The sequence below is a fragment of the Balaenoptera ricei genome, chromosome 15, assembly GCF_028023285.1.
Source record: "Balaenoptera ricei isolate mBalRic1 chromosome 15, mBalRic1.hap2, whole genome shotgun sequence".
In the NCBI taxonomy this organism is placed as follows: domain Eukaryota; kingdom Metazoa; phylum Chordata; class Mammalia; order Artiodactyla; family Balaenopteridae; genus Balaenoptera; species Balaenoptera ricei.
This window is the reverse complement of record NC_082653.1, coordinates 40832132-40846444: the sequence shown is the minus strand read 5'-3', so window position 1 is coordinate 40846444 and position 14313 is coordinate 40832132. Positions and strand designations below refer to the sequence as shown.

General features: G+C 39.8%; 1 protein-coding gene across 1 annotated transcript in view; it reads right to left on the bottom strand.

Annotated features, from left to right (window-relative positions):
- The window catches only part of SPTLC3 (serine palmitoyltransferase long chain base subunit 3), a 127668-nt gene extending 125435 nt beyond the window's left edge, over positions 1 to 2233 (bottom strand). The window contains exons 1-2 of the mRNA XM_059896098.1: positions 2146 to 2233; positions 1843 to 2016 (exon numbers count right to left, since the gene is read on the bottom strand). Coding sequence (XP_059752081.1) covers positions 1843 to 1950 — 108 coding nt within the window. The 5' untranslated portion in view covers positions 1951 to 2016; positions 2146 to 2233. The remainder of the gene's footprint in view (positions 1 to 1842; positions 2017 to 2145) is intronic.
- Positions 2234 to 14313: the final 12080 nt, after the last annotated feature.

Genomic DNA, 14313 nt, shown 5'->3' with positions numbered 1-14313 from the left:
CCATACCACAGAGGGGAAAACAGGCCCTTGTCTGCCCTACTGCACTAAGAACTCAGCAGGGTCTCTTCTTTCTGGAACATACTTTTTAAGCCATAATTGAGGCTCTCAGTGGGAGCCAATTTCAACTGAGTAACACCCAAATATATCTGAGCAAATAGGTTCTGGATGGTCCCTCCTTCAGAAAGAGCTGTTGGAAAAGGCAGTAGCCTCCCTGATATGTCCTGCTGCTCTTAGGGAAGCTTCAGTGTCCAAAGATATCCACAGTCTTGTAGGAGCACTTAGTAATGAACCTTTAGGATCCTGGCTCTTGTCCTTAGGAATGGTTGTAACCATTTAGCTAAGTCTCTAACCTCAGACACTAGAAGGTGGTTATAAAACCAAGATAAAAGTAGAGAGAGAGAGAGAATGGCTTTGACGGCATCTCTACCCAAATGAGAGACTTCAGGGTCAGAATGGTCCAGAGGGTGAGAAGGCCAGTGGCCAGTGTTACAGCCATTTTAGGGGCAAAGAGTGTCTTGAGTGGTAGTGGTCTGATTCGATACAGTGACGAATAGATGGGTATTAGTATGATTGCCCTCGTGCAAAGAATGAGAGTTGAGTATTTTCTCTTCACATTATACTCATCTGGGAGAGGCCAGACCTGAGGTTTTTGGTAGACAATTCCAAGGCTAGGGCAATGCCTTTTGTCAAGAGGGGAACCTATTTGGGGGACCACAGCCTATTCACACACAACCCAGGCTCCAGAGTGCCCACCCCCCACACACAACTCTTTCATTCCAGTGGACACACAGATTTCCTTCACTGAATGGCGGGCTGGCCCCCAGCCAGCCCCACCTGTGTCCTGTGATCTTAGAACAATCTCACTGCCCTACCTCCCCACCCCCGACCCTGGTTCTCCTGCACAGGTTCCTTGCCCAGCTTCTCATTTTGCAACGGTGAAGCTGCCTGTTTGGCTCTGCTAATCTGTTCCCAAGCAGGTGAACTCACCCCTGCTGTTCAGAGCAGAGGGCCTGGGCATCCAATGGGAAGCTGGCGATGGCCTGCCTGTTCATAAGCAGCTTGCAGACCCGGCTCCCTCTTTGAATGAGCTGACAACATTTCTTGGGTTCCTCCTCCTCCTCCTCCTCCTCCTCAGTACATTCCCCTCAAACATTCTGTCAGAGCAGGAGCCAAAAATTTTAAAAAAAGTATCACATGGGAAAACAATTCAAAGTCTGTTCGGTTCCTGTGTGCAGCCTGTAACAATAAGCCGCACTTTCTGAAGTGTCTTAAAAAGGAATGCTTGTGATGTCAAGTTTCAAAGAAAGACTTTGGCCCCAAATCAAGCTGTAAGCTATGACAAGGCCCCACCAAACACCAAAAAGAAGTCCCCTTTTAATCAGAGAGGCATTCTTCATGTACCAGGGGAAAATGCCACTTACTCCACATAATCTCAGCAGCGTTTACTTTCACTTCCTTTATTTTTCCCCTATGAAGTATGGTGAATGTAGTCTGTTGTGATTTCCTGATAGACTGAAATTTAGCTGGAGAGTTTTAGCTTTCACAACTGTTTTCTCCAAAATGCTTGAGAGAAAACAAAAGTCTAGCAGGGATGTTTTTATGTTAAGGGTTTAAGGCTCTTGGATCTACGTGTGTCCTCTCTTGTACAGAGAAGAAATTCTCTCCTTAACCCACATCCAAACTTTTTAGTAGCCAAGCATTTGAAATTAGCTGAAGTGAAGAGTCAAAACACAGAAAACACTTCCTGCCAAGAACTTTCAGCTAGGACAGCTTCAAACAGCTTTACAACAAATATTGAAACGTTCAGGTCATTCAGAGTAAGGGGGAGAGATTGCCTCTTACCTGGGCTTCTTTCACCATCCCGTTCCTTGTGCAGTTTTTTCTGTGACAGTGGTCACTCTGATTGTGAAGTGTTCCATTGCAAACAGCACCACCTCCAGGATCAACCATTTGTGTGAAATTGATGGAAGCGGCAGGTTTTCCTCCAGAGGCTCTTGGCAAGCTTGTGTTTTGAAGCTGGTGAGGGAATGGGATAAAGCACTTCAGACTGAGTGCTTGAAGGAATCCTACCAATCAGGCTTTTCCAGAAGAAGAGCGACAGCCTATCTTTTGGGAAGATCTTTGAAACTAAAAACAAATGATTACCTTTACACTCTTCAAATCAGAATGTGGCCTCCATGGTAACAGAACTGCTCCTGAAACTACAAAGGAGATTGCCAGCTCCTTGCCTGGACTGAGGCAACCAGGAGGCTGCAAAGCCAGTGGCAAACTGCTAGGAGGCCAGCAGGGAGGTGGAGAATCTTTTAAAGACATACACACACACACACACACACACACACACACACACACAGACACGCCACTGTACACTCCCCAGGTGTCTCCTACGGAGGACAGTCTGTGCCAAATTGACGTCTATCCCCTTCTCACCTCCCTCCTGCACCTAATTACATTTTTGTTTGTAAACCAAGGTCAAAGTCAACACTTCTTTTTGAGGTAAGATAACATTCAGAAGTGGTTGCCAGGGGCCACAGGGAGGAGAGATAGGAAGCTACTGTTTAATGGGTACAAGTTTCTGTTGGAGAAGATGGAAAAAGTTGGGGTGACGGATGGTAGTGATGATTGCCATGTGAATGCCACTGAACTATACACTTCAAAATGGTTAAAATGGTCAATTTTATGTAATGTATATTTTACCATTATACAAAAATGGCAAAAAAACAATTCAGAACCCACCTTATGTTAAAACCAGTGACATTGGAACTTCCCTGGTGGCTCAGTGGTTAGGAATCCACTTGCCAATGCAGGGGACACGGGTTTGAGCCTCGGTCTGGGAAGATCCCACATGCCGTGGAGCAACTAAGCCCGTGCGCCACAACTACTGAGCCTGCGTGCCACAACTACTGAAGCCCACGTGCCTAGAGTCCATGCTCCGCAACAAGAGAAGCCACCGCAATAAGAAGCCCGTGTACTGCAACAAAGACCCAATGCAGCCAAAAATAAAATAAATAAATAAATTAATTAATTAAAAAAAATTTCTTGGTGAAAATGAAAAACAACAACAACAATAAAAAAAACAGTGACATCAATGAGAGGTACTGACTCATCCAGAATTCCGGTAAGACAGAAATCTGGGAGACAGGATATTTGGTTTCTCATTATAGCTGCATCACCTTGATCATGTGACCTTGGGAAAGTGATATTTCTCTCTTTTTGCCTCAGTTTCTCCAGCTATAAGATGAGATGAAACATTTTTTATGGGCTAACGTCTGATGCAGTAGTTTGTTACAGACACAGGTGTTGTGAGGCAGCATCCTAATCCTGACACCTCTGGTTTACTCATCAACTCTTATTCTCTCAATGCACCAGTCACCAGAGAGGTCTGTTTTCTCCTCTCACCATCTAAAGGCATTGTGGTGACATGGTTGGTTGGACAGTGTCAATCATTTACAGCCTGTTGAGTCCTCCCAGGCTCGCCCTCATGGTTCTCCTGAATGGAGGCTTCTTTAACATCAGGCACTTAGAAAAGAAACCCATTTATTGGGTCAGTAGGCACAAACAAGCAAGAAACACAACAAAAAGGCAGACATAGTCCAGTTGTCAGAGCCTCATTTCCTGGCTCTCGGTTCTCTTGGGCAGGGTTTGTTTCCCCTCTAGGAAAATGTGGCAAACAGAGGAAGTGATCATAATGCCTCTCCCAAGCATGATTAGCCTGTGAAGGTGTCCTTTTCCCCCATCCCACAGAGACCTAGAGGAATAAAATAAGGTCTTGGGCCAAATGATGGAATTAATACCAAATGTGCCCTCCCTTTCATGTCTCAAGATGAGAATTTTTATTGCATTTCTCCCAACCTTTGTTATCAGAGCAGAACTTGTCTCTTCAGTGGCTGTTACAGTAGGATTTGGAAGTTGAACCTGTGTTGGCTTATTTCCTTCTAGACTTAACACAAAAAAGAGAAGAAAAGGGAAGAGGGGGCACTGATAACTGCCGGCGTGACTGCCTCAGTTTAGAAAGACATACTGAAGACATGGTGTTATTTTGACTGAGCTCTACTGACCCGTACAAAGTTATTTTTTTTTTTTTAAAGTTTAATTTTTATTTATTTATTTATTTATGGCTGTGTTGGGTCTTCGCCTCTGTGCGAGGGCTTTCTCTGGTTGCGGCAAGCGGGGGTCACTCTTCATCGCGGTGCGCGGGCCTCTCACTATTGCGGCCTCTCTTGTCGCGGAGCACAGGCTCCAGACGCGCAGGCTCAGTAGTTGTGGCTCACGGGCCTAGTTGCTCCGCGGCATGTGGGATCTTCCCAGACCAGGGCTCGAACCCGTGTCCCCTGCATTGGCAGGCAGACTCTCAACCACTGCGCCACCAGGGAAGCCCCAAAGTTATTTTTTGAATAAGGATTTTGAGATAAAACTTATGAACCTTATATGTTTCCTCCCCTTCTCCTTTTTTCCCCCTCTTCTTCCCTCATCACTGTCCTCTTTTGAACTTCCTCTCATCCTTCTTCTTCCTCTTCATCTTATTCTTCTCATTTTTCTTTATCTTTTTCTTTTCTTTTTTTTTTTTTACAAGGGGGCAAAAACCACAAATAAAGAAAACATGGCAAGGGGAGGGGAGAGGGATAAATTAGGAGTTTGGGACTAAAGTATACACACTACTATATACAAAATAGTTAATCAACAAGGACCTACTCTATAGCACAGGGAACTATAGTCAATATCTTGTAATTATGTATAATGGAAGATAATGTAAAAAAGAATATGTATATTTATATGTACATGTATAACTGAATGACTTTGCTGTACACCTAAAACTAACACAACATTGTAAATCAACTGTATTTCGATAAATTTTTTTTAAGAAAGAAATTAAAACATGTCAAAATGCTGAAATCTTCTTTTTTTTCCCTTCCTAATCTCAATTGCCAAATTTAGGTAACCATACATTAACCTTCAGGGAGTATCTACTACATGTTCTCACTTTTGAAACTTGTCTACTTGCCATATTGGAATATGTGAATTTCTGTGCGCACAGAATCATCCTAACACTCCAACCATCTGGCATCAGGTACCGTGGATGTGTACAATCAGTGTACCTATTGTTTCATATCACCTCCAGTCAAAATAAGTGTGGAGGTCTGTTTGAGTGAGTGGTGGCTTTCAGTTTTAAGATATCAATTGCTATTGGTCTGAATGTTTGCATCCCCCCAACATTTACATGTTGAAATCCTGACTCCCAAAGGTAAAGCTATTAGGTGGTGAGGCTTTTGGGAGGCCACTTATAAGAGGACCAAGAAGCTCCCTTGGTCCTTCAGCCATGTGGGGTTACCTCGGAAAGGTGGCTGCTTAGGATGCAAACCCTCACCAGACACCAAATTTTCTAGTGCCTTGATCTTGGACTTCTCAGCCTCCAGAACTGTGAGAAATAAATTTCTGTTGTTTAACAGCTACTTAGTTTATGGTATTTTGTTACAGCAGCCCGAGTAGGCTAAAAACTCAATCAACACTAAAACACAAACTAAATATCGAGTATGATTCTGTGTCTCTGAATAACTAAATGTATTTCAGATCAACCAGTAAACTCAACAGATGTTTGAATAACTACTATATATTGGGCTATTTGCTCAGCCCTTTTACACAACAATGAAAAAGACTGTTGCAATCTCCACCCTCACAAGACCAAGAGCAGCACTTGCATATCTTCTACTTAAGAGATGTCTTAATTGAAGCAGCACTATTTACAATAGCCAGGACATGGAAGCAACCTAAGTGTCCATCGACAGATGAATGGATAAAGAAGATGTGGCACATATATACAATGGAGTATTACTCAGCCATAAAAAGAAATGAAATTGAGTTATTTGTAGTGAGGTGGATGGACCTAGAGTCTGTCATACAGAGTGAAGTAAGTCAGAAAGAGAAAAACAAATACTGTATGCTAACACATATATATGGAATCTAAAAAAAAAAAAAAAGGCTCTGAAGAACCTAGGGGCAGGACAGGAATAAAGATGCAGATGTAGAGAATGGACTTGAGGGCACGGGGAGGGGGAAGGGTAAGCTGGGACAAAGTGAGAGAGTGGCATGGACATATATACACTACCAAATGTAAAATAGATAGCTAGTGGGAAGCAGCTGCATCACACAGGGATATCAGCTTGGTGCTTTGTGACCACCTAGAGGGGTGGAATATGGAGGGTAGGAGGGAGGCTCAAGAGGGAGGGGATATGGGGGTATATGTATACATATAGCTGATTCACTTTCTTATACAGCAGAAACTAACACAACATTGTAAAGCAAGTATACTCCAATGAAGATGTAAAAAATAATAAATAAACCTGCCCATTAGTGTATTAGAGGCAAAGATCTAATTAGTTAATGATGCCCATGTGGTATTTCCTGAAGGGACTTTTTTCTTGCCTAGATACCAGCTTCTAGGGGTAGACAAGAAAGGGGTGCTCAGAGGCTTGATAATGTGTTCTGAAAAAGCTCTGGGAACAACTTAGAGATGGAAAGTTGGCAGAAAATGGAGGAAACAAACAAAACAAATGGTCAGAATTGTACAATGTCTAGTAATCCATTAATTCTCAGTGATTCAATCTTTACTCATATAATAGTGGGTGATGCTGATGCAAAAACTAAAGTTCCAACAAGTTAGATGACTCTTCCAAAGCCACATGATTATGTGACAGAAGTATGTTTTGAATCTAGAATTTCTGGGTCCAGAGCAAGTCCCAGATATGATATCTCTCTTTCAGCTGTTATCTTGAAAATCATCAACAACCAAGAAGAAAAGAAAAACAGAAACTGTTATGATTTGGGAAATTTCATTGAATTGGCCAAATAATAAAAAATATTTTATTTTGCATTCCTAATCCATTAAAACCCTGTGATTTATTAAAAAGATGTAATGACATTGCAATATCTACTGGAATTTGATACTCTGGGATTCCTCTACAAGGAAGTACATTTCTCAGAGAATTCAGTCTGGAAAAGTTCTCAGTGTAGAGACAATTCAGTTCCAAAGCTTTTCTCATCCATAGTTTGTAAACACCACGAAAGAAGAAGGCTAGATACCAACATTACAGATGTCAGATATTAGTCTGTTTTTTTTTTCTATCAAGACATTCGCTAATAGGATGGCAATGCTATTTTAAGTTAGAAAAAAAAAAAGTTATTGATTATTACCCCAATGTCTGCAACAGTGGGAAAATTCTGCTTTTCTTCATGGAATAATTCTCCAGGGACAAGTGTCACCCAAGCCCTTATAGTAGCAATTACCTTCAGAATGTCCCTTAGCAAAGAACAGGCAGCTTCTCCTACCAGCGGATATCCCAACTCCTTGCTTATGAAACCAAACATCTATGAAAGAAACCCGAAAACCTTCAGGGCTCAGACTCTCAAAACATAGACTTGGTACTTCTAAGAAGTACTTGAAAGCCACTATTATAACTCTAGATACTTGAGAATGAGCTTCTTGAAGTCACTGTATTTTGGAGGCAAGGGAGAGCTACCCAATTTTGTTAACCTCTCAAGCATTTTTATTTCTGTGAACATGACTTTCTTTTTTTCCATAAGGGGTTCTTTGTATAAAGGCAATGAGGACTTACCTACTAGGTTTTTATTTTTTTTTGAATTTTATTTATTTTTTTTATACAGCAGGTTCTTATTAGTTATCTATTTTATACATATTAGTGTATATATGTCAATCCCAATCTACCAATTCATTCCACCCACCACCCCACCCCCCTTTCCCCCTTTGGTGTCCATACATTTGTTTTTTCTACATCTGTGTCTCTATTTCTGCCTTGCAAACCCGATCATCTGTACCATTTTACTAGATTCCACATATATGCGTTAATATACGATATTTGTTTTTCTCTTTCTGACTTACTTCGCTCTGTATGACAGTCTCTAGGTCCACCCACGTCTCTACAGATGACCCAATTTCACTCCTTTTTATGGCTGAGTAATATTCCATTGTATATATGTACCACATCTTCTTTGTCCATTCGTCTGTCAGTGGGCATTTAGGTTGCTTCCATGACCTGGCTATTGTAAGTAGTGCTGCAATGAACACTGGGGTGCATATGTCTTTTTGAATTATGGTTTTCTCTGGGTATATGTTCAGTAATGGGATTGCTGGGTCATATGGTAATTCTATTTTTAGTTTTTTAAGGAACCGCCATACTGTTCTCCATAGTGGTTGTATCAATTTACATTCCCACCAACAGTGCAAGAGGGTTCCCTTTTCTCCATACCCTCTCCAGCATTTGTTGTTTGTAGATTTTCTGATGATGCCCATTCTAACTGGTGTGAGGTGATACCTCACTGTAGTTTTGATTTGCATCTCTCTAATCATTAGTGATGTTGAGCAGATTTTCATGTGCTTCTTGGCCATCTGTATGTCTTCTTTGGAGAAATGTCAATTTAGGTCTTCTGCCCATTTTTTGATTGGGTTGTTTGTTTAATTAATATTTAGCTTCATGAGCTGTTTATATATCTTGGAGATTAATCCTTTGTCCATTGATTCGTTTTAAAATATTTTCTCCCATTCTGAGGGTTGCCTTTTCATCTTGTTTATAGCTTCCTTTGCTGTGCAAAACCTTTTAAGTTTCATTAGGTCCCATTTGTTTATTTTTGTTTTTATTTCCATTACTCTAGGAGATGGGTCAAAAAAGATCTTGCTGTGATTTATGTCAAAGAGTGTTCTTCCTATGTTTTCCTCTAAGAGTTTTACAGTGTCTGGTTTTACATTTAGGTCTGTAATCCATTTTGAGTTTATTTTTGTGTATGGTGTTAGGGAGTGTTCTAATTTCATTCTTTTACATGTAGCTGTCCAGTTTTCCCAGCACCACTTATTGAAGAGACTGTCTTTTCTCCATGGTATATCCTTGCCTCCTGTGTCATAGATTAGTTGACCATAGGTGGATGAGTTTATCTCTGGGTTTTCTATCCTGTTCCATTGATCTATATTTCTGTTTTTGTGCCAGTACCATATTGTCTTGATTACTGTAGCTTTGTAGTATAGTCTGAAGTCAGGGAGTCTGATTCCTCCAGCTCCATATTTTTCCCTCAAGACTGCTTTGGCTCTTCGGGGTCTTTTGTGTCTCCATACGAATTTTAAGATTTTTTGTTCTAGTTCTGTAAAAGATGCCATTGGTAATTTGATAGGGATTGTATTGAATCTGTAGATTGCTTTGGGTAGTATAGTCATTTTCACACTATTGATTCTTCCAATCCAAGAACATGGTATATCTCTCCATCAGTTTGTGTCATCTTTGATTTCTTTCATCAGTGTCTTATAGTTTTCTGAGTACAGGTCTTTTACCTCCTTAGGTAGGTTTATTCCTAGGTATTGGGGATTGCGTCCATAATTTCTCTTACTGAACTTTCATTGTTAGTGTATAGGAATGCAAGAGATTTCTGTGCATTAATTTTGTATCCTGCAACTTTACGAAATTCATTGATTAGCTCTAGTAGTTTTCTGTTGGTATCTTTAGGATTATCATATCATCTGCAAACAGTGACAGCTTTACTTCTCCTTTTCCAACTTGTATTCCTTTTATTTCTTTTTCTTCTCTGATTGCTGTGGCTAAAACTGCCAATACTATGTTGAATAAGAGTGGTGAGAGTGGACATCCTTGTTTTGTTCCTGATCTTAGAGGAAATACTTTCAGTTTTTCACCATTGAGAATGATTTTTGCTATGGGTTTGTCGTATATGACCTTTATTATGTTGAAGTAGTTTCCCTCTATGCTCACTTTCTGGAGAGTTTTTTTTTTTTTTTATCACAAATCGGTCTTAAATTCTGTCAGAAGCTTTTTCTGCATCTATTGAAATGATCATATGGCTTTTAATCTTCAGTTTGTTAATATGGAATATCACATTGATTGATTTGTGTATATTGAAGAATCCTTGCATCCCTGGGATAAATCCCACTTGATCATGGTGTATGATCCTTTCAGTGTGTTGTTGGATTCTGTTTGCTGGTATTTTGTTGAGGATTTTTGCATGTATATTCATCAGTGATATTGGTCTGTAATTTTCTTTTTTTGTAGTGTCTTTGGATTTGGTATCAGGTTGATGGTGGCCTCATAGAATGACTTTGAGTGTGTTCCTTCCTCTGCAATTTTTTGGAAGAGTTTTAGAAGGATGGGTGTTAGCTCTGCTCTAAATGTTTGATAGAAGTCACCTGTGAAGCCATCTTGTCCTGAACTTTTGTTTGTTGGAAGATTTTTAATCACAGCTTCAATTTCATTACTTGTGATTGGCCTGTTCTTATTTTCTATTTCTTCCTGGTTCCAGTGTCTGTTGTAACTTCTCCTTTTTCATTTCTAATTTTATTGATTTGAGTCGTCTCCCTCCTTTTCTTCATGAGTCTGGCTAAAGTTTTACCAATTCTGTTTATCTTCTCAAAGAATCAGCTTTTAGTTTTACTGATCTTTGCTACTGTTTTCTTTGTTTCTATTTCATTTATTTCTGCTCTGATCTTTATGATTTCTTTCCTTGTACTAACTTTGGGTTTCCTTTCTTCTTCTTTTTCTAGTTCCTTTAGGTGTAAGTTTAGATTGTTTATCTGAGATTTTTCTTGTTTATTGAAGTAGGATTGTATTGCTATAAACTTCCCTCTTAGAACTGCTTTTGCTGCATCCCATAGGTTTTGGATCATCATGTGTTCATTGTCATTTGTCTCTAGGTATTTTTTGATTTCCTCTTTGATTTCTTCAGTGATCTCTTGGTTATTTAGTAACGTATTGTTTAGCCTCCATGTGTTTGTGTTTTTTACATTTTTTTCCCTGTAATGGACTTGTAATCTCATAGTGTTGTGGTCGGAAAAGAGGCTTTATACGATTTCAATTTTCTTAAATTTACCAAGGTTTGATTTGTGACCCAAGATGTGATCTATCCTGGACAATGTTCCGTGTGCTCTTGAGAAGAAAGTGTAATCTGCTGTTTTCGGATGGAATGTCCTATAAATAGCAATTAAATCTATCTGGTCTATTGTGTCATTTAAAGATTGTGTTTCCTTATTAATTTTCTGTCTGGATGATCTTTCCACTGATGTAAGTGAGGTGTTAAAGTCCCCCACTATTATTTTGTTACTGTTAATTTCCTCTTTTATAGCTGTTAGCATTTGCCTTACGTATTGAGGTGCTCCTATGTTGGGTGTATATCTATTTATAATTGTTATATCTTCTTCTTGGATTGATCTCTTGATCATTATGTAGTGTCTTTCCTTGTCTCTTGTAACATTATTTATTTTAAAATCTATTTTATCTGATATGACTATTGCTCCTCCAGCAATACTCTTTTGTTTTGATTTTCATTTGCATGGAATATCTTTTTCCATCCCCTCACTTTCAGTCTGTATGTGTCCCTAGGTCTGAAGTGGGTCTCTTGTAGACAGCGTATATATGGGTCTTGTTTTTGTGTACTTTCAGTGAGCCTGTATCTTTTGGTTGGAGCATTAAATCCATTCACATTTAAGGTAATTATCAATATGCATGTTCCCATTACCATTTTCTTAATTGTTTTGGGTATGTTTTTGTAGGTCCTTTTCTTCTCGTGTTTCCCACATAGAGAAGTTCCTTTAGCATTTGTTTTAGAGCTGGTTTGGTGGTGCTGAATTCTCTTTCTCTGCTTGTCTGTAAAGCTTTTTATTTCTCCATCGAATCTGAATTGGATCCTTGCTGGGTAGAGTAATCTTGGTTGTAGGTTCTTCCCTTTCATCACTTTAAATATATCATGCCACTCCCTTCTGGCTTGTAGAGTTTCTGCTGAGAAATCAGCTGTTAACCTTATGGGAGTTTCCTTGTATGTTATTTGTCATTTTTCCCTTGTTGCTTTTAATAATTTTTCTTTGTCTTTAATTTTTGTCAATTTGATTACTATGTGTATTGGCATGTTTCTCCTTGGGTTTATCCTGTCTGGGACCTCTGTGCTTACTGGACTTGGGTGGCTATTTCCTTTCCCAAGTTAGGGAAATTTTTGACTATAATTTCTCCAAATATTCTCTCAGGTCCCTTCTCTCTCTCTTCTCCTTCTGGGACCCCTATAATGCGAATGTTGGTGTGTTTAATGTTATCTCAGAGGTCTCTTAGGCCGTCTTCATTTCTTTTCATTCTTTTTTCTTTATTCTGTTCCATGGCAGTGAATTTCACCCTTCTGTCTTCCAGGTCACTTATCCGTTCTTCTGCCTCAGTTATTCTGCTATTGATTCCTTCTAGTGTATTTTTCATTTCAGTTATTGTATTGTTCATCTCAGTTTGTTTGTTCTTTAATTCTTCTAGGTGTTTGTTCTTTAATTCTTCTAGGTCTTTGTTAAACATTTCTTGCCTCTTCTTGATCTTTGCCTCTATTCTTTTTCTGAGGTCCTGGATCATCTTCACTATCATCATTCTGAATTCTTTTTCTGGAAGGTTGCCTATCTCCACTTCGTTTGGTCGATTTTCTGGGGTTTTATCTTGTTTCTTCATGTGGTACATAGTCCTCTGCCTTTGCATTTTGTCTGTCTTTCTGTGAGTGTGGTTTTCATCCCACAGGCTGCAGGATTGCAGTTCTTCTTGCTTCTGCTGTCTGCCCTGTGGTGGATGAGTCTATCTAAGAGGCCTGTGCAAGCTTCCTGATGGGAGGGCCTGGTGATGGGTAGAGCTGGGTGCTACTCTGTTGGGCAGAACTCAGTAAAACTTTAATCCACTTGTCTGTTGATGGGTGTGACTGAGTTCCCTCTCTGTTGGTTGTTAGGCCTGAGGTGACCCAGCACTGGCACCTACAGACCTTTTTGTGGGGTAATGGTGGACTCCAGGAGGGTTCACACAAAGGAGTACTTCCCAGAACTTCTCCTGCCAGTGTCCTTGTCCCTGCGGTGAGCCACAGCCACCCATGCCTCTGCAGGAGACCCTCCAACACTAACAGGTAGGTCTGGTTCAGTCTCCTATGGGGTCACTGTTCCTTCCCACTGGGTCCTGATGTGTACACTACTTTGTGTGTGTCCTCCAAGAGTGGAGTCTTTGTTTCCCCCAGACCTGTCAAAGTCCTGCAATCAAATCCCGCTAGCCTTCAAAGTCTGAATCTCTGGGAATTCCTCCTCCTGTTGCTGGACCCCCAGGTTGGGAAGCCTGACATGGGGCTCAGAACCTTCACTCCAGTGGGTGGACTTTTGTGGTATAATTTTTCTGCAGTTTGTGAGTTACCCACCCAGTGTTATGGGGTTTGATTTTATTGTGATTGCACCCCTCCTACCATCTCATTGCAGCTTCTCCTTTGTCTTTGGATGTGGGGTATCTTTTTTGGTGAGTTCCAGTGTCTTCCTGTTGATGATTGTTCAGCAGTTATTTGTGATCCCGGTCCTCTCACAAGAGGGAGTGAGTGCACATCCTTCTACTCTGCCATCTTGAACCAATCTTTATCTCCTGGGCTGGTCCTCCCAACCCAGAAGGGGTCAGGGGTGAGGGTGGGCTAATGCCCTTCTCATCAAAAAACAGCCTCACAGATTCTTCATCCCAGATTTCCATAACTAGGTTTTAAATTAATATTTGGCATATTAAATTATAAATTGGGACCCTAGTAAAGTTCAATCTATAAACCTTATAACTTCTGTGTGAAATAAGATCAATTACTTTTGTGATTGTTAATTGAATAATATGCGATTGACATATGTTGAGTAGGCTAAATTCTTAAAGGAACAGTGCCATTTATAAACTTAGTTAATGCACTGCCTTCAAACTTTAAAACTTAATTAAATGGCTTTAAAATTTAAAACATAAAAACACTTTAATGTATTTTATTTTCTTTTAAGTACTTCAAATGGCTATTGGGGAAACTTTTATCCTGAGCAAGCAAAACCTTGCCAAGTACAAACATGAATCATATAATTTTAATATATTTAAATAAATTTATATGGTAATCAAATTCAAATATTGGGATACTGTCTATAAACTAGTTAATAGTTTATAAACTAGTTAATATTATAAACTAGTTAATATTCTGTTACATATACTAACTTAAATATTATAGATTCTTTGGCTCATTCACACACATACATTATTCCTAAACTTAATAAGCAAGTATTAATACTATGGGTTTGATTTTCTTTATTATGTCCCTATTCACATCCATATTCCCAGGATTGAAAATGCAGTCACCCGACTTTAAGGAACAAGTGTACCCTTTCGGCAAAGTTGAGGTTCCTGATATCGTTCCTAAGGGGAAAGAGAATCGACACAGGTGTGAGGGTTCCAAGGGCCTTGGAATTCAGGAAGGCTGACCCAGAGCCCCAGTGAATGGTTGGCCCCATATTTGCCATCATGTCAA